This window comes from Scomber scombrus, chromosome 6, assembly GCF_963691925.1.
Source record: "Scomber scombrus chromosome 6, fScoSco1.1, whole genome shotgun sequence".
Classification (NCBI taxonomy): Eukaryota; Metazoa; Chordata; class Actinopteri; order Scombriformes; family Scombridae; genus Scomber; species Scomber scombrus.
Genome location: NC_084975.1, coordinates 10,776,858 through 10,796,444, shown reverse-complemented (window position 1 = coordinate 10,796,444; position 19,587 = coordinate 10,776,858). Strand labels below are relative to the sequence as shown.

Genomic DNA, 19,587 nt, shown 5'->3' with positions numbered 1-19,587 from the left:
AAGCAGAATGGATATTCGAATCAGTACAGTATAGGAAATCAAGTTGTTTTTATTCTTTAGTATCATTTGATGTGCAAAGATATTTTTCTAATATTTAAGAAATAGTTTGATAAGCTTGGTTTTTACATTTACAGAACTTAAACAGTAGATTTTATTCATAATAATGGCGTGTAGTAAAAATATTTCAAGGACATGCTCAGTATGAGTGAAAGAAAGATACTTGATAAGGATGAAAGCTTTAAGTCAATAGTACATACTTTTCTTTCCCCATCTCCCAATAAGCGTTACAAGAAAATCTCTAATTATTACCACAAATGATTAACTACATGAGAATTGTAATATGGTGACAGGGCATTTTTAACTGAATTCGCCACCATAGTTTGGGATAGATGTAATGTATTCCGAAATTAATCCAGTTGGTTTTCAGATTCTCCACTCCTCTAAGTGTCGTGTTCTGCTATATATGGGAGCTTTACTGGGATTTGGTGTTCTCCAGCCTCAGCACTGTTTGCAGGAGTAAGAGTGGCTCTCTGTTTGTTCCAGGCTTTAGGGTGGGACTTCAAGGCCATCTGGTGCAAACAGAAAAGAAAGTGCCCATTGTTTTAGATACTGTCATGCAACAGTTTTTTGTTTTGTTTTTTCTAGCTGGACTGAGGCTTGGTGTGATATATACATGCTACACAAGATAATGCAGATCAACATCTCATCCCATTTCACATCAGAGAATGGAAATAAAAAATGAATTACCTCGGCAATCCCAACCTTCCTTTCCCATGTGTGAATGCTCTGCCGCAGCTTCTTCTGTTTATCCTTGACGTGCAGGTACTCGATGATATCAGGGGCCTGATAATCTGCCATCTGACGGCGCAGGTTTTGGTTTAGGGTCTCTGCCTTTAAACGCTCCTGAAGAGAAAGAAACCAATCAGGAAACATGGATGGAGTACAGCAAAGGGAATGAGTTTAAAGAGCCGATAATAGCAGTTATTAACGGATTCATTCATGTATTTTAGTCTGTCCTGAATCATTTTAATGCAAAATCCAGATTGTTTTTTGGCTGATGGCAAACCTCCTCAGCTTGATGTATTTCCTGCTCAATTTTTGCCAGCATCTGCTTCCTTTTAGTGATGTCATTGCTCAGCTCTGTAGACTCCCATGTCACACTCTGCAGCTTCTCCTGTTCATATACACACGCACACATACACACAAACAAACATATACACACAAATTTGATAAGCTGGAGGTAAGATCAAGGTGATTGTGCTGCAAGAGATGGGATACATTCCGTACATCTATACTAAACCACAATGAGAAATGTGTCTTTCTCTCATATGCAAATTTAGAATGAGTTACCTTGTGTGAACTGAGGATACGCTGTACTTTGAGATTGTTAACTTGAAGTTCATCCAGGTTTTTGTAATTTCTCTGCTCGCTGTACGCCTGGAAAATGTCCTAGATACAGCACACAACACACACTGTTGCATCTACTGACAAGCAAATAATTGGAAGTGATAAACACAGTTAAGAAGCAAATTTCCAAGCAGAAAGCATGCTATGATTCACACCTTTTTGCGCAAAAGTCTAACAAAAAAACTACACAATCAGCTGACAATCCATTGATAAAACCAACCTTTTATTCAGTGATACCTTCACACTTTTAATCTACCTCATACTCAGCTTTTCCCAGCTCTTTTTTCTGCTGAAGCTGCTGCTGGAGCTTCTTCTCCTGGGCCTTCAGTGCTTGGTTCTTCAGGTTAAACTTCTCCAGCTGGGTGACCTGTTTGAGTTTGTGTGTGTGAACACAAAAAACAAAATGTGGACAAAGGGAGGAAGATGATGAATATGGGTAGGGGTTGCAAATAGTGCCACAGAAAGTGGATCAAAATAGTCAAAAAAATGAAAGAAAAATATGGTGGAAATACAAATTTAAAAAAAAAAAGAAGGAAATGTTCAATTAAAATGAGTAGTCAATTTATGTTTACATCTAACCAAATTCTTCTTTGCATCATTACACTGAACCTGATTTTACCTTTAACTTGTCCACAATGTACTGGAGCACCTTCTCAGGCTCCTTCATCTCCAATTTGCTCTCATTCTTAGGTTTGAGCAGTCTGCGTTCAAACTCCTTCTTGGCCTTCTGGATCTCTTCTAGACGTTGTTGTGCCTCTTTTAAGGAGGCCTGTAAAAAGACAAAAGAAGTCACTGAGGAGAAATATAACTGAGTTTTTCTATAAAAAAAAAATCGTACGAGAGCATGCAGTAACCTTGTAGCTGTCCTGAATTCTGTCATATCTTTGTTTAAGTTTCTCCTGGTCTTGTTGTGTCTCTGTTACTTCTCTCTGTGCCACATAAAGCTTTTGTTCCAGGGTCAGCTGCAGGAGGCGATCTGACATGTTGGATCGAGACCTTCGCCTCCGTCCACGACCCTGAAAAGACATACAAATGAACAATGAATGTGGCTATCAAAAGTACATCGGAGACAGGACATTTGTCCATGGAGCATAATTAAAATAATGTGAGCATTAATCTAAAAATGTATTGGCATGAAAAGAAAAGAAGCAGGTCATCACAAGGGTTTTAAATAACTAGCAACAATTCTTTGGCCTACCTAAACCAATAGATCAGAAGACTATTAATGATGGGAATTTTCTGTGCAGAAATATGTTCTGTCACTCTTCCAACCTCTAACTCTAACCCTAACCCCGATGAAAACAAAAAGAAATTAGCTTTATGTCTATATATTTCTTTGTGGGCAGGCAGACATAGCAAAGTATTCTCTCTCTCTCTATTTGTTTTCAGTGGAAAACCTACAATCACATCACACAATGTCTTTATTCAGTCTTACCCCACCCTCCAGCTGGGAGGCTCCTGTTGGCCCTGGGCCCTCTCCTGAAGGCTGGGACACCAGGTCCTGTGGATCCAGGCGGCTGATGAAACGTTCAAACAATTCATTCTCTGCCAGGAGGGCTACAATGGAGCACCTGGTGGGAGTAAACTTAAGATCAACCAACAACTTTACTAAGAGGCTTCACATTGTTTACAATTGGACCACTTCGCTAATAACAGTATTTTATTAATCACCTCTATGGGAAAATAGAATTAAAGTAACGTTGGTAGTGAGTACAAGACATTAACATGCTCATTTCATATTCATAATGTAAATGCTGGAATAATGTCTATAATTATTTGAAGTGTGAGGAAGTTGCTGCAAGCTAAGAATAACAGTAGTATGAGCAAAACTGTCTGACCCTCTACATTAAGCTAATGGTTAGTTTAAAGCTGTTACGGCTCAACAACAGAACAAGCGATAGCCTTAACACTGCACCATGTAGCTTCAGGTTGAATATCTTTAACACATCTCCTCTTAATGTATCCATTGTATGTAACCATTAGATTCTATTCTGAGGATGAAGTTTACTTCAGTTCTTCGACCCGGCCGTAAAACACTTGTTCCTGTTCTTGTGTAGCCTCCTTGCTGTTTTCTCCCATTAACGACATTTCGTCCTCCATGGTTGCTAATGTACACTGAGCCCCTGCAGCGGTTGCTAGGGCCGGTGTGTTGCCTTCAGGTACTCGTGTAAAACTCTCCAACTTTTCGACCAATATAGATAGATTTTTTTTTCAAACGTGTTTATCATTATTATTATTATTATTATTATTATTATTATTATTATTATTATTATTATTATCGTCATCATCATCATCATCATTATTATTATTATTAAGAAGAAGAAGTAGATTGATATTTGCAGTTTTTGGATGTGAATTTAACATAGAATATTTCTTTTTTTAAACGTGTTTATTATTATTATCATCATCATCATCATCATTATTATTATTATTATTATTATTATTATTATGAAGAAGAAGAAGAAGAAGAAGAAGAAGAAGAAGAAGAAGAAGAAGAAGAAGAAGAAGAAGAAGAAGAAGAAGAGGAAGAAGAAGAAGTAGAAGTAGAAGTAGATTGATATTTGCAGTTTTAAGATTTAACATCGAATATTTCTATGGACACTACCTCCGTTCCATGAATGGGAAGATGTATTCATGCACGCTCACAGTTGATTGTGTGGCGATCGGGGCGTGACCTGTGTTTTTTTTTAAGTTTCAGTTTCATTTCTGTGTAAAAGTGATTCCTGCAGCTAAGGCAGGCCTGCTGTAAACACGATCAGCTGAGCTGGTGAAATTCTTGTCAAGATGACTTCGCGCGTCTCGACGTTTATCGTCAAGACCCTGTGCGAAAACGAGGGATGTCTGGACTTCAAGAACCTGAACGATGAGCTCGCACAGACTTTCACTGTCGCGGAACCAGTTTTGAGGCAAGTCCTCTTCGACGATGGTAAAATAGCTATTCGAGAGGTCAGACGGAGTGTGTCCGGTTCTGGTCAAATAATCAGCCCGGACAGTTTGGTTGTGGCGAAAACCAGCCTGCGCATCTGTCAGAAAAAGCCCGGGGACTGTCCACAGTGCGATAGTTTACACCTGTGCAGGTATTTCGTTTGCGGAGACTGCACTTTCGGGTAAGTATAACCTGGTGTAGGCCTTCATTTGAAGATTTTGTCTTTACCATTACTTCATATTCCTACTGCAGCTTTCACAAAGATATGCTGATATTACTGTAGTATAATACAATGAAAGTTTCGGCCTATATTCATTCGCAAATATAGTGCACGCGTATTCTCACCTTTACGGTAAATGCATTGAAATGGGTCAAAGCAGGGCATAAGAAGAGACTCCATTTCCTCGTCTCACTTTCCTAAAACAAAGTGCACAAGTATGAAACTCTGTCCTGCAGAGAGGCTGTTACAAATTATTATCAAATACCGTCGCACTTGTCTTAAGGATACATGTGATTACATCCCGGTTTCAGGCGTCAAAACAGGGTATATACAATAAAACATAATGGAAATTTGAATAACTGGACTCAATATCATATGTAGAGGCTAATAAATCATTTCAGAGCAAATAACTACATACTTCCAAAGATGTAGTCAGGTGTAGCCTATCCTTGCAGCAAGTGCTACACAATCTGATATACTTTACTGTATTTGGTGTGCATGGGTACAATAAAGATGTCATACAGTCATAGCCTTGACTGGTGTAAAGTGAGACGTCTCACAAAAGGAAGTTTCTCTTAGCTGCTCCGGGCCATTTAAATGCATATAACTGAGAATATGCGCGCACTCTAAATTTAGACGCAGCTGGTTTGACCAGAGTTGTGAGTGAGGTTCAACTCAGTCAATCAAAAATAGTTGTAATGGTTAATTTGTAGCTTTCTAACTTAAAAAACAATCTTAGCTCTGTCATATCTATTGTATTACATTACCTGTGTTTAACATACAAAAAAAGTTGAATCTATTGAGACTACACCCGTTCCATGGTCCACCCAGTTGTTCGCTTGCGTGGCTGACTCGACATTTTCTCATGACTTGTTCTGTGCAGCCTGTTTGATTCACGTCACCCAAAGGAAAAACTTAGAGGTAGATTTCTTAAGTTGACAATGCTTTGAATTTCAATGGTTACATAACTGATTCCTAGAAATATCTCTTTTGAAATCAGTTCCCCTTGCTTGTTTTTTATTTCTTTAATTGTGTCTCCTTATCAGTGCAGTTCAGTTCAGTTTATTGTCACTTCCATCATACACCTTCAGCATATACAGAAGCGAGATACCGTTCCCCAGATTCATGATGTTCAAACAACAGACAGTCACATTGTGAACAGTCACTCATAAAAAGAAAATGAACAAAATAAAAGAGACATTTAAACACATTTGAAAAAAACAAGACAGTGAACACGATTTAAAAAACATAAGAGCAGCATAAGTTAGTGCTTGATTTACTTAAAGTGTAAAGTGCATGTGCATTTAGCATTCAGTTCTCATCCATTTTAATCCCTGACTGGAGGAATGAGGGGCAGCTTGTGGAAGCAGTTCATTGCCCTGATGGCCTGGGGAAAGAAACTAAAGACATTTTCTGTCTGTGTTTTTATTTCCAGTGCTGCCTATCTTTTTTAAATCCCTGTTAGTGTTGTTGCACAGGACAACTCACACCTTAATCATCTTATTTATACAATAAATACCAACTCCACCCAACTTCAATCTCCCAGAGATCAAATAAAAAACACCTCAAGCACCTGTGTGAGAGTGAGAGTCTTAGATGCAAGGTATGAAGCACTTGCATAAGCTTTTATCACTGCAGACAGTTTGAGGTCACAGCAGGACAAACACAGGAGTAATCATTAACATTAGTAACAGCTGCATTCCATTTTACATAAGCAAGCTTCAGAGGCTGTCACTGGCATGATTTACTGGGAAACTGAATGTGATATTATAAATTCCACCTGTGTTATCTTTTCCTTCCTATGACAGCTCAAAATGTCAATTGAGAGCGTCACTGGGATATTTGACCTTTTGTACATATCCTTATTCAGCTCAGTCCAACAGACAATGCACTAAAAGAAAGCTGCTCATTCATACATGAAAAAGATAGCCATTATATTTTAAGAAAAATAAACCATTTTACAGCTGAAAGGCTGTATGTAGGAAATAACAAAACAAAGTTTAATAAACATTATTATTATTGTTGTAATTATGGATTCCACACATCTTAAAACTTTGGAAGAACAGCAGATCATGTGACAGTGTGTGCAGTATTTTATTTAAACAGAAGATGGCAGTGTTCACATCCTATCACCTTTATTATAGCTGATGAAGGGTGTTATGGCCAATATTTTACATGAAAAGGTAAGTTTGATTAAATAATAAGGCCACTACAGAGTCAGCAGAATATCAATGTATTGTTGTTAGTTTTGTCCAAACCAAAAACTATTAACTGATAAGACCTTAAATGTGATACACTTTTTTCAGTGTAATCAAGTCATGAAAGCCTAAACATAATTACAAATGTGTGTATATATCGGTTCTGTATCTTGGCCATCAGTGAACAGCCTTAACGGTCATGTTAGAATAGTCCACAAATAGTAAAGAGACTAAATTGAAATGTCAAATTCAGTAAAACTGAAACGCGTTTGTCATTTTCAGACACAAGTGTAAAAATCCCCATAGTCTGGCATTGCCATACAATGCTGAACTTTTGGGGAGATGGGGTCTTCACAACCTGACAGAGAAACAGCTGTTCCAGCTGTTACTGCAAAATGATCCTTACCTGCTGCCTGAGGTAGGTCATGCTGGCACCAGTGGGAAACAGAGGTGGGACTTGAGAATCTCTTGCGATGTAAATCTCTGAATCATATATTTCTGCTGTAACGCTATGGTTACTCCCCCCCCCCCACACCTAGATATGCCCGCATTACAACAAGGGCCCAGGTTTGCACGGCTCCTGCAAGTTCACCACTTCCTGCATCAAGCTGCATGTCTGCCTGCACCATCTCCAAGGTGACTGTAAGTTTGGCTCGGACTGTAAGAGGGCCCATAACATTGAAGCACAAGGAATGAAGATTTTCCGAGGGTTCAGTCAGGAGAATATTGCAAACCTTCCTAAGATCTACAGAAATAAATTCATCATCATGGGTCAACAGGGGAGAAAACCATCAGCTGTTGCTGGTAAAGAATTACTTGCATGAATAATCGAGCACTTTTTGTAATTTCATAATAGTGGTTGTTTACACTATAGCTTGTATGTGTGTGTGTCTACTGCAGCACTGCCGGAGGGGGGAGGCCCCATTCAGAAGCTTTCCCAGAAGCCCTCCCAAAGCAAACCCAGATCTCCCACATCCCCTACATCCCCCACACCCCCTACTAGTTCTGCAGGTGCAACTAAAACCATAAGTGATGCTGAAAGGGATGAAATCTGCCTCTTCTTCATTCGCAGACACTGCAGCTTCAAAGGTAACATCACTGCTGCCAGAACAGACAAGTCATATTTACAGAAACCTCTAAATACATGTGTGTAGATCTGTGTGTTAAGATAAAATTGTCCTGCCATTGTTTACTTGTTTGTTTTGGGGGTTTTTGCAGACAAGTGTGCCCGTGTCCATTGGGACTCACCTTACCGATGGCAGCTTTTAGAGCGTGTGACCTGGAAGGACTTGCCCAATATGGAGGACATTGAGAAGGCCTACTGTGACCCAGGACAAGACACGAACTGTACTGATCAACCGTCACCCATCTTGGGGTTTTTTCAATTTCTTTCTTTACAAAGGTGAGCATTATGAATGAAAGAATGAATCAAACTTTATTTACAAAGCACCTCTCATACAAGTCAAATGCAAATCAAAGTGCTTTACAAGTGATTGAAAAACGCACAGGATGGGAGAGTACTGTATGCCAAGATTCAAGTAAAATACCAAGAAATGTGACTTATAAAATGTAAATAAAACAATTAATAAATGATAATAATAAAGGTAAATATTTTATAAAACTTACTGTAAAAATGAATTGACACAAGTTAAATAAAATTATAAAACACTAAAAGATAATTGATTACAATAAAAGAGTGAAATGTACCAGAACCAATTATAAGGCGCTACATAAAAGCCAGTCTTAAATGATGGGTTTAGTTTAAAAACTATTTTGAAAAGCAGCACACACAATTTTCCTGGCTTATATGTGTTAAAGAGCAACAATTCAATTTAAAGTCTAGTATTCACATAAGTTGAAGTGTTGGGGGGAATTATTGGTTCACTTTCACTGCTTGCTTTCAGCCCTGCACCCCCGACTATGCAGTCAGTTGACTTCATGAAAATGACATACAAAGGGTCTCCGGTTCGTCGCCTGTCCACCGCCTCCTATGTCACCAAGCCCCCTCACTTCATTCTTACAACTAAGTGGCTCTGGTACTGGAAAGATGAGAATGGGAAGTGGCAGGAGTTTGGACAGGTCAGTCAGAAAATTATGAGAGCAGCTATAAGTCTCAATTATCCAGATGAAAGATGATGTCCCTAGAGATGAGAGTATAACTTGTTGTTTTTTAAAAATCCTATAATACTGTATAGTACAGTACCAATATTTGATTTTGTTACTCAGCTTAGTTGTAATTAATTTTCACGTTTTATGAACTTATACTATGAATTAATTCTTCTGTTTTGTTTTTTTCTGTTTAGGGTGACACACAAGCCTCTGTCACTTCTCAAACTCTGGAGAACGTGTACCTGGCAGATAAAGACGCACAGATTCATTTTAGTGCTGGCAACCAGCAGTATATTCTCAACTTCAAAGGTGCAACGGGAACCCCACCGATGTATCAGCAGAACATAAAATACAACACACAACGAGAGGTCAGAAGGAGGCCTCTCTTTGTGTCTGCTCAAGACGTGGAGGTGCAGCTGAAGAGGTATTTTTAGAGGAAATGTTTGTATTATCCTTTTAAGTTCGGCTATCTCTGTGTCTCAAGTGAGTTCTGCAATCAGACAATTCATACCATATGTTTGTCTTCTCAGCAGTGCATCATCACCTAGCTCGAGCTCCTCCACTGCTGACAGTGTCCCATCCTACTGGGACCAGAGTGCCCTGCCTGATTTTGGATACAAGGTATCTTCATAGCTTGTATTATGCAATACCCCACCCTACCCCCACAACAGAATACTGAATACATATTTAAACGCTTGATTGATGACCTCTTTTTGTCTACACTGATCTCTTCTCTTTCAGCTCGTGCCTCTTTCCAAATCTAACGAGTACTATAAAATGATTGAGATGTTGTTTAGGCGCACCATGCCGCAGAGTAAAATCAACAGCATCCAGAGAATCCAGAACCCCTCTCTGTGGAAAGTCTTTCAGTGGTAAATCACAGACAGGGCTCATTAGTAATAACAATTTGTGCTGCCCTAAAACATGTGACGGCATACATTTTTTAAATATTTTGTGTTCAGGCAGAGAGAGCAGATGAAGTTGAGGAGTGGAGGGAAACCTGTGGAAGAGAAGTACTTGTTCCATGGGACAGATGACTCCCTGCTTGAGGCCATCTGTGAGCAAAACTTTGACTGGAGGATGTGTGGTGTCCATGGCACGGCCTACGGCAAAGGTACAGAATGAGCGCCTTAGAATTTCAGGAATATCGTAAATATATCACATAGTGAAACCACAAAAAAACGTCTTTTTTCTGTGCAAAATGACTGCTGTGTTTTTGTGCGATAGCAATAAACTGATGTGGGAAGCTGTCCATAGCAAACTTATACTTTGTCCAGTCTTAACATGATGACAATTTTGTTTCCCATCTCAGAAGCTGCAACCTTAATTACAGATTATCTACATCTTAAATTTACTGCACATTAAAAATGTGTTCAAAACACATCATTTTGTAAGAAGTTTAAGTAAGTAAGAGTTTATCAGGCTTTCAGAACTGCAAGTCAATCATGAAGCAACAGTATACTACCATGACAGATACTTTTTGGACTGTGTCATTAGGGTAACATTTTATCTTTTTTAAGGGAGCTACTTTGCCAGAGATGCGTCCTACTCAGACAGATACGCCGGCGTCAAAGGAAACCGACACAAGATCATGTTTGTGGCTCTGGTCCTGGTGGGGGAGTACACCAAGGGAACCGGTAGCTACGTTCGGCCCCCACCGAAAGGAAACAGCAGAACCTTCTATGACAGTTGCGTTAACTGCGTGAGTGACCCCAGCATCTTTGTCATCTTTGAAAAACAACAGATTTATCCAGAGTACGTCATTGACTATTCATAAGTTGTTACAGCAATAAATTGGTCAGGGGAATTTTTTTCTGATGAAATGCTCTATTTTGGTAGCTGCTAGTGGCTTTAAGGGTTTGTGGAATTTTATATGTGAAATGTCATCAACAAAGATGTGTGGCAAAATCATAACTCATATATACTTATTATGCAACTGACTGTCTAAGGGATTTTTCTGCAGATTATTAGCTATTAGAAAATACTTTTGCATTACAGATTGTATACAATTAATGGAGTGTTTTTACTTTGAAAATGTTTCTCTTTATGATGGTGTCTATTTAGTCATGACAATTTCTGAACACAAGTCTAAATTGAGGATACTAAGGGCAACCAATTCTGGTGTATAAATAGTTTAAATTCACCGATTGCTGTGCAATAAATAAAAAAAATCACAACCTGCCATGAAAGTAGTTTATGTATTTATTTAACTTTATTTTCATGATGTATGCAACAAAAATTTCACATTATATTTAATTACACACAAGTGGCATTTGACCCATTTTAAATGAAGACCTTTTTAAACAGGCCTTTAATTACCTTTGATCACAATTGCTCACATTCACATTCAAGATTAAAATTCCTATTGTATTCAACAAAAATCACTCACCGTCATTAGCTAAAATTCAAACTAAGATGAAAGTTACTTAACCACATGACAAATAATCACGTAATGCCCTTCATCCAATTTCAATAAATGTATAAATGTTGTGCGCAAAGAATCATAAATGACATTATAAGTGGATCAGGTATCAGAAAACAACAGTTTGACCTGCTCCTTGCATGCATCATCTTTTGAACAAACCAAACTGCAGGGAGATATCAGTAGAGATCAGACATACACAGACCAAGCCCATGTGTGGACATGCTGGTTTTGTGTCAGTCTATGGGAAGCAGCAACAAAGAGCGAGTAGCTTTGTTAAACAACAGACTGCCCATTTGGTGACGGAATGTGCAACCTTTCAGGTTCAGGTCTGGCTGAACAAGCCCTACAGGCTCGTTTTGTCATTATTTTTATTATTAGATTTTACATAACAGTTTAATTTCACTTTCTTTTCCTTTTCATCACTGTATTACACAAACCGCAGTAAACTGAGAAGACAAGTTAAACCTTTAAATGCAGAAATTAATTTTAAAACTTAATGCTACAGTGTAAAAATGCTACAGTGTAAAAATAATTACTTGCTTATAGTGTAATAAAAAAACATTGTACCAATGAATGGTTACCTAAATAAGCTAAAAATGATCAATATTGCTAAATACTGAGGTAAGAGTCTGTGAGTTGCTCATTTTAAGCAAAGTGCAATCTTATTCCTTTGTTCCCTCCTCTCTCTGTGTTCTCCCTCGCTCTTCCTTGTTGTTTTATCACACTAACAATCTAAGAGGTCAGGCAGACCTGCCTGATTGGACAGGTGAAGAGCACTTGAACCAACAACAATTGTGTGCAAATGTCATCATAACAACATAGCAGTGCTATTCTTCATCTTCAGTCCACTTCCCAGCTCACCCTCAATCAAATAAAGGCACTACATGGATGTATACTGTGTATAGTAACTTATCATTTCTTTTAATTTGTTCAGGTAAACTCTGGAGAGAATGTTATTCATTAATAGTGAGCCGCAGATAATGACATTGAGTGTCATTATGAAAATATAGACCTGCAGGATGATTTGTAGCTCCTCATTCTTCTTTCCTGTACGATCTAGGAGACGACACTCATTGTCGAATCATCTGGTGGAGAATTCACTTAACCTTCCATGTCTCTTCTTGTGATTTTCACAAATATGCCATTTTTAGGTCCTAGAGTGCTTGACGACTTCAACTCAAGAGGAACCTGAAAGAAAAAAGCCCCATATGTGAAAGAAACATCTTCCATATGTTTCTTTTAATTTAGCTGACATATACATAGTGAATTTGATCACATTATCGCATCATAGTTCTATTAGCTAAATTTGGCAAGTTACAGCAAGTTACTAGTCACACCCATAAGTGCATATTTGTGTGTAAGTGTGTAAATCGTTTCTGTGACTCAAAAATATCTGTAGTAGATAATGCAGATGCTTTTTGTAGCATTTAAAGTGTCAAAGTCGACTTGACATTGCTCAGTTTTTGTTAAATGTTCATTTATCCATTCCAACCCACCTTTGTCTCAGAGCAGGCCACAACACTGAACCTCTGGAACAGATTAACTAGAGCCATTTTGATTTCCAGTTGGGCGAGCCTCATTCCCACACAGTTACGGGGGCCAGCCCCAAATGGCAGGTATACAAATGGATGTCTACTGGCCTTGGCTTCTGGTGTGAATCTGCAGATCAACCACAAGTTGTATTTACGGATGAATTAAAAACTACAGCAAATCAGAATAGGTCATTGTCTAAATACTGTAGTGCATTTAGCTTTAGTACAATACAAGGATTTTACTGCTGTTGAAAATAGTGTTGGATATGTCAAGTGTCAAGATGGTACTACAGCATTTACTGTACATGTTAATGTGAAATGCTTTCACCACTGGACTGCAGGGACATAGTTCACATACTGTGTTAAATGGTGAAACAAGAAGAGAAAGTTGCATGAGGCTCATTCCACATCATTGTATACACCAAACATTTAAAAAACAAAACCAGATGCAACACCACTTTTTTATGGTACTGTAGACAAAGGACAAAGTTATTTTTACCAGTCAGCGTGACAAAAACAATTACAGTTAGATACCACAAGCTAACAGTTTTAACAGTCATTATGTGTTAGCTATTCAATACCATTTTGTAATGTTAATCCACATAAAAATCAATCATGTGATGTGGTGATTTTTTTGTGTTGTTCTGAGCTGGTTTAACTCATATCCAGCTGAAAGTAAAAACACAATTCACAACATGATCGTCTACCTTTCTGGGATGAACTTCTCAGGCTCTGGCCAGTACTCTGGGTCGCGGTGGAGGAAGCCTGCTGGGATCTCCAGCGTTGCTCCTTTAGGGAGACACTGGCCGTTCACCACGCAGTCATCGTCGATGTCTCTTGCAAACCTTTGTGGGACAAAATGCCACAGAAAAGGGTGATCATGCAAGTTATATACAACTCAACTAATTTTTCATTTTTTACTCCATGCATGCTACTCTCATCATGCCTGTGAAGTGTCAGCCAGTGTGATCATAACAAAAAGTGAACTGTACCGAGTGACAATGTCCCAGTTAATGTTACTACTTTACCTGAATCCAGGAGGGTAAAGGCGCAATGCTTCACTTATAACCATGTCCAAATACTTCAGCTCCTGGACATTTGTGTAATTTGGTGCCTCCTACAAGGAAATAGACAACAAAAAAACCCATTTAGAGTAATGTATTAAAACTTGTAAAAGAAACTTAAGAAACTTCAAATGAGGTAAACCTACAACTCTCTACTGTGACTCAATATCATAATGAGATCATAATGAACCACAAGGCAACATACTTACATGTCTGGTGAAGAAATCGTCCACCTCTTCCTGCACTCTGCATTGACATTCAGGGTTAAGGGCCAGCAGATAGCAAGTGAAGGCCAGTGTGTTGCTGCTGGTTTCGTAGCCCGCCAGGAGGAAGACGAAAGACTGACCAACGATCTCGTCTTCTGTTATCGTCTTTTTCTGTGGACGCCTGGTGGGTGTCTCCTGTGAGTGAAGACGGTCATCCTGATTCGAGGTTGACGGCTGCGCCTGCTTGTCCCTGTGTTCTGGCTCATCAGTATGGTTTGCTGTGTCAAAGTGCTCCACAGACACAGACTCACTGCTGCTCCGCGCATCCAACATCAGCTGAAGGAAATCTCGACGCCTCTATATATAGAAACATACATAAGAAATTAACTACATATCAGAAAGTATATCCATGCAGGAAATTGTGGGCGGTCCATAGAAATATTTCAATGAAGTATCACAGATTTAACACACATTTCTAGGTTGTACTGTGTTTGAGATTATTAATATTCACCTGTTCAGCAGGCTGCTCCTCTCTCTGTTTGATGATCATCTGAATGCTGCGGATGAAGAACTGATTCATCTGGTCTCGCCTTTTGTTGGGGATGAATTTCGCCAGAGGAGCCATGATAAATGGAAACGCAACTGCACATGAAAACAAGAGTTTGTTTAATACACTAGCACAGTGGTTTTCAAAGTGGGGGCCGCGGCCCCCTGGGGGGCCGCCAGGGGGCGCTAGGGGGGCCTCAGGAAATCAGAGGGAAGATGACAAAAAAGTGCAAATATGAAAAAAAAATTAAAATAATATATTTTTAAAAGAAATATAAAAGAAATATTCGAATTATTTTAAAATCATTATTATAAATATAACTTATAATATAAAATTGTCATTCGTGACGTCATGAGGTGATTGTTGTTGACCGTTGATCAATGTTTCTTGGGTTTTTTTTAATTCTTTGTGGTAAATGATAGTAGTTTGTATGTTTATATTTCATTGTAAAGAGACTCTTAAGCGGTTTTGATCTATTTATAAATAAGTGAGGAAGGGTTAGAGTCATATATGTTTTTTATTTGATTGTATTCCTTTTTTGTTATTACATCTTATTTTTTTGTTCTTGAAATCTAAAATTTAAATAATAATTGAATATTGAATAAAAATAAGGAAATCATTCTAAAAGTCTCTCCACATTTTGTCAGTGGGTTTGCCAAGGGGGTCCCCGGGCAGAGGCTAATGCTGTTTAGGGGGCCTTGGCATGGAAAAGTTTGGGAACCCCTGCACTAGCACATGACTCAATGTGCTTTTAAAAAAAAAGAATGCTCATTTTTCTTCACATTTATCATCCAAATAAGAATGACTTGGGAACCCCAGATACACTCCTCTTAAATCTAAGCAAAAGAGAATAGTATTCCCTTCTATTTCTGGTCTATTTCTTAATTCAATTAATTATTTTTCCTTCATAGCATTCCTATAGTAGCATGTTTCAAACATCATACTTTATATGTACATATATAAATATGAACAAATAAATTTGACTAACTGAAAACCATCATGATGGGCCTGAAGAAATTAAAGGAGAAGAACATCTGAGCGTGGTTGACAAAAGGGTCATCTGGGTTGTTCTGAGAGTCCACCTGAGTTGCAAATGCCACACTGGCGATAACATCCATAGTGAAGCAGCCAAAACACCTGAGAACAGAACAAAACTAAGTCATCTTGATTGTGTATGTTGACTGTGTGTGCAATTTGTTGGTGTGTTTGTATTTACTTGTGGATGTCAAAGGCCTCCCCTGACTCGGCATAGATGTTCAAGTTATTCATCAGGGCACTGGTGGCTGTATTGATGAGTGGAACCATCTACAGGAAATACAAAACAAAGCATCACTTGTTATAATCACAGATGGAAAGAAAAATGCAAAACCTGTCCTGTTAGTACTGCTGCCAGCTCCACACTTCTTTTCACTCCATACGTGATGGTAACTTACCTGACAAAAAAAATCTCTGATGTAACTGTGAGGTGTATCATATAACCATTAATTCTGCCCTTTCTAATTGAAAAATATACATATCCTCTGACTCTGATCAGCACCCACCAACCTGAGCATTCCTATCTCACCTCCTTCATCTTGGCAGCACTGAAGGACGGTGTCAGGATACTACGGACTCTCTTCCACCTTTCATTCCTCAGCATGAGTAGACAGTCAGTCATGGGTTTGGTGGCGAAGCGAATAGTCTATATAGAGGGGCAAGAGAGTATAGGCACTGACATTTGTTAATGTTACATCAACAAACTTCATAGTGGATTCAGCACAGAGTGGAAATCAAATGTATGAAGCAGCTGTTTGTCCTCTATTAGACAAGTTTTAGTTAAGTCCTCACCATTCTGTTTGGGAAGCTGCTGAAATCTTTGACCATCACTTGTCTGAGCATGTCAGGGTCGGCCACCACCACCACTGGTCTCCGGCCCAAATAATACCTAAAATACACCAAGTGGAGCCACAGTCACATCAAACAACAATCTTAATGCTTTTAAAACAGGTTTCTACGTACAAAGTGTTCATTTCATCAAACACTGATATAGAAAGAATTGCTTGTTTTACTTACCCACAAACTCTGCCGTGTGTTTTTATGAGATCACTGATAGGGTTGAAAAAACCCTGAAAACAACATTAAAGACCAACATCCGAACAAATTAGAAACAGAAAGCAATTAGTGAAGCTCTTTAAGAATTAAATAATTACAACACTGGAACTGAAACAAATTAAGGGAGGCATGTGTGTTGTTGTTTTCTTAATGCAGAAAATGTGATTTGCCAGCAGGAGCAGTCACAATTGCAGTGAAGCCCTGCTGACTGAGGCTGCAGCTGAATTGTCACCCCTCAAGGGGGAGACACTGACACCTGCTGATTTTCCAGATACTGTACTACTAAACAGACCTGCCTAATGTTTAACATATTGAAAGTTTCTATAGAGGGTGCCCTAACCATTTAGCTTGAAACACTGAACATAGACCAAATCAAAGGTGAATTTAAAATGAATGGAATTTGGAGGTGGTGTAAGATAAAGACAAAAGGCTAGAGAAGCAGTGGAAAATCTCAGTTTGACACAAAATCCAGCAGATGTTAGAGATTACAGTGTGTCAAATCTTTCTCTGTCATATCTTACCTGTCGAAACATGAACATGTTACCATAGAATGGTACTGGCTTTGGATGTCTGATGCCACATCGAGAGAGGACTGAAAAAGGATGGATTGAATACCTAAAAGAAAGAGCACAGAGGTGTGCTGATAAGTGATGACTAAAGGAAAATACAATAAAACACAACACTGCTACCGCATATAAATATCTGTAAAGGGTGTGTTGAATTTCCAAAAAGTTTAACAATCTTATTTTCAACCTTTTAATTTATAAAGGGCAGTGTTTCAAGCACACAGCATTTTTGAGTTTGTCAGAGAACTAAAGCTTACACTGCATGTATAATTTACCAAACTGTAACAATTATGAATGTATTTTGACTTTCCTCAAGCTCATCATTTCTATTTCACTTTCTATACCATGGATATTTTTCATTTATGTTACTTGTCAGTTACATGACTTAGAGTGAATTTCTACAGCAGCAGTACATCATACACAGACATGGATTAAAAGCATTTTCTCACCAGTACAGAAGACCCAGAAAAATGAGGAAGAGGCTGAGTGTCACAGGAAGTCCACTGGCCTTCACGTGGAATACATTTAACATGTCAACTAAAGCCTCCATGATGGTAAAAAGCAAACACTGCTCAATTCTCTACCAGAGGTACTGCGTCACTGCATCTGGAATAGAACGAGACAGGAAAAGATTAGGGCTTTATGCAACTGAATATGTGATTTTGACACCTTACTTATCACTACAAGTAGAGCTGGGTTATATCAATATTATATCAATACATGACAGAAGTCTTGATGTATTCTTAGCTTTTGGATATCATAATATTGTCATATTGCATAAGTGTTGTCTTTTCCAAGATTTAGAGGCTGCATTACAGACTGTTCTAGCTATTCTATTATTTGCCTTACTTAGTCACTATATTCACATTAATGATGATTATTTACTAAAAATCTCACTGTGTTTTGCATCAATAGTCATCCCTTGAATATTGTCCCAATGTCAATATCGAGGTATTTGGTCAAAAATTAAAACACATATCATGACCAAAAGACTACATTTTAAATGTCATGCTATATACTGTACCTCTTTAAAGGGATGAGACATATCATAGTAGCATCTCTTTTTGGACTATGACCACTTTCTCCATCCTAAAACAAAGTAAGCCCCGCCTATTTTGCAGATGTCCAATCAAATATGAGGAATGTCATTTAAATGCCTGTCATAACTGTACATCGCTCAAATATTGTTTCACTGGGAAATAAGTCCCAGTAAAAAAGGTAAAGACAGTCCAACTTCAGTTTGACCGGGACCTTTGTTGACTTTTGTTTATGGTGACATACAGTGCTTACCCAACGTCACAGGTCATATGAGGTGCTACTGCTAGGCTAATAGCAACAACATCTAACAGGCTGTCTACTGTCATTTCTCTTTTGTACGTCGTGTAACATTTTCATGTCCACATATCCAACGTCATGTTTACATTTGGAGAAAGATATACGCACAGCTGTGGTCCAAATTTGACAAAAAAATGAAAGTGAATATACCATAAATGTACATTTACCTCATAGCCTACCTTTTCTTTGGTCTCATAATAAATGTTATGAAATCTTCTTCGTTTTATAATCTGGTCGCAATCCTGAGAGAATTCAGCTACATACCGCCATCTACTGTGCCGGCGGGTTTAGAGAGTATTGCACCCAGCACGACTTTACCACAGTTAATTCAAATATTGAAAGAGGGAGGAAAAAAAGGGCAGAAATACACCCCCACAAAAAACAAAGCAGAGTTACAAGTGCACACGGAGCACACATATACCATGTGTAAGTGTGTGTGAAAAAAAGAAGTACGAATAATACTACTTCTAATAATGTTAACGATATAAATATATGTCAAGTGTATTAAAATACAAAACAAATAAAATATTGCTTAATGGCAGGGCTACATAGGTGCATGACAACAAAAAAACATACTTTGAAATTTGAACCCAAGTGTGATGTCTGCTTTGTGCTTGAAAAATGACACAAGGATATTATCACTACGGATATTAATAATAATATTTAACAGCAATATATGAAGAAAAACCGTGCCAGATTTAGTCAGATTCAGTGTATAGAATAAATGAATAAAAACATTTGATCACAACAGCAGAGATAGCCTATCATGTCTTTGTTAAATCTGTAAAAGCTGTAATTTAGTGAGAGGATCACATTCCTTTGCATTCCAGCACCCATAGGATTGTGGATAATGAAAGAGTGGACAAACCAGCCAAACAAACTGTTAGAAATGGAAACACAGGCATTCATTTAAACTCAAAGTCAGAGGGGAAGGGCACTGTGTGGAAAAATGTCATTAAAG

The 19,587-nt window shown here is 38.3% G+C and overlaps 3 protein-coding genes across 7 annotated transcripts; 1 reads left to right on the top strand and 2 right to left on the bottom strand.

Annotated features, from left to right (window-relative positions):
- Positions 1-40: 40 nt before the first annotated feature.
- cfap263 (cilia and flagella associated protein 263) lies at positions 41-7,059 on the bottom strand. The gene is made up of 9 exons (XM_062420234.1): positions 4,972-7,059; positions 2,843-2,978; positions 2,262-2,423; positions 2,027-2,176; positions 1,664-1,774; positions 1,351-1,449; positions 1,067-1,174; positions 748-903; positions 41-569 (listed from the first exon to the last, which is right to left on the bottom strand). Exons 3-9 carry the CDS (start codon positions 2,388-2,390, stop codon positions 441-443), a joined length of 882 nt encoding a protein of 293 aa, XP_062276218.1. The 5' UTR covers positions 2,391-2,423; positions 2,843-2,978; positions 4,972-7,059; the 3' UTR covers positions 41-440.
- On the top strand, positions 4,127-11,036 carry parp12a (poly (ADP-ribose) polymerase family, member 12a). 2 transcript variants are annotated; one of them, XM_062420233.1, is made up of 11 exons: positions 4,127-4,514; positions 7,034-7,169; positions 7,291-7,555; positions 7,652-7,840; positions 7,970-8,153; positions 8,656-8,830; positions 9,055-9,284; positions 9,394-9,481; positions 9,602-9,732; positions 9,823-9,974; positions 10,381-11,036. In XM_062420233.1, exons 1-11 carry the CDS (start codon positions 4,192-4,194, stop codon positions 10,635-10,637), a joined length of 2,130 nt encoding a protein of 709 aa, XP_062276217.1. In that variant the 5' UTR covers positions 4,127-4,191; the 3' UTR covers positions 10,638-11,036. The 2 variants fall into 2 exon arrangements, with proteins under 2 accessions (XP_062276217.1, XP_062276216.1); XM_062420232.1 differs by having other exon boundaries at positions 9,391-9,481.
- A 13-nt stretch (positions 11,037-11,049) lies between these two features.
- Positions 11,050-18,844, bottom strand: tbxas1 (thromboxane A synthase 1 (platelet)). 4 transcript variants are annotated; one of them, XM_062420229.1, is made up of 14 exons: positions 18,806-18,844; positions 17,741-17,897; positions 17,247-17,340; positions 16,687-16,739; positions 16,462-16,558; positions 16,199-16,315; positions 15,851-15,939; positions 15,623-15,771; positions 14,599-14,729; positions 14,091-14,444; positions 13,846-13,934; positions 13,525-13,662; positions 12,782-12,944; positions 11,050-12,473 (listed from the first exon to the last, which is right to left on the bottom strand). In XM_062420229.1, the coding sequence occupies exons 2-14, from the start codon at positions 17,839-17,841 to the stop codon at positions 12,387-12,389; spliced, it is 1,662 nt and encodes a 553-aa protein (XP_062276213.1). In that variant the 5' UTR covers positions 17,842-17,897; positions 18,806-18,844; the 3' UTR covers positions 11,050-12,386. The 4 variants fall into 4 exon arrangements, with proteins under 4 accessions (XP_062276213.1, XP_062276212.1, XP_062276214.1 ...); XM_062420228.1 differs by having other exon boundaries at positions 17,741-17,891; positions 18,806-18,843; XM_062420230.1 differs by having other exon boundaries at positions 17,741-17,891; positions 18,794-18,826.
- Positions 18,845-19,587: the final 743 nt, after the last annotated feature.

What these genes read in the sequence shown, in the direction of transcription:
- parp12a (XM_062420232.1), top strand. Translation starts at nt 4,192, where the DNA reads ATGACTTCGCGCGTCTCGACGTTTATCGTCAAGACCCTGTGCGAAAAC. An exon ending in AGTGGCAGGAGTTTGGACAG is followed by an intron (nt 8,831 to 9,054) that starts GTCAGTCAGAAA and finishes TTTTCTGTTTAG; the next exon opens with GGTGACACACAAGCCTCTGT. An exon ending in TGGCACGGCCTACGGCAAAG is followed by an intron (nt 9,975 to 10,380) that starts GTACAGAATGAG and finishes ATCTTTTTTAAG; the next exon opens with GGAGCTACTTTGCCAGAGAT.
- cfap263 (XM_062420234.1), bottom strand. Translation starts at nt 2,390, where the DNA reads ATGTCAGATCGCCTCCTGCAGCTGACCCTGGAACAAAAGCTTTATGTG. An exon ending in GAATTCAGGACAGCTACAAG is followed by an intron (nt 2,177 to 2,261) that starts GTTACTGCATGC and finishes GTCTTTTTACAG; the next exon opens with GCCTCCTTAAAAGAGGCACA. An exon ending in TGGGAAAAGCTGAGTATGAG is followed by an intron (nt 1,450 to 1,663) that starts GTAGATTAAAAG and finishes TGCTGTATCTAG; the next exon opens with GACATTTTCCAGGCGTACAG.
- tbxas1 (XM_062420229.1), bottom strand. Translation starts at nt 17,841, where the DNA reads ATGGAGGCTTTAGTTGACATGTTAAATGTATTCCACGTGAAGGCCAGT. An exon ending in AGGAGCAGCCTGCTGAACAG is followed by an intron (nt 14,445 to 14,598) that starts GTGAATATTAAT and finishes TTCTATATATAG; the next exon opens with AGGCGTCGAGATTTCCTTCA. An exon ending in GAGAAGTTCATCCCAGAAAG is followed by an intron (nt 12,945 to 13,524) that starts GTAGACGATCAT and finishes GTTGATCTGCAG; the next exon opens with ATTCACACCAGAAGCCAAGG.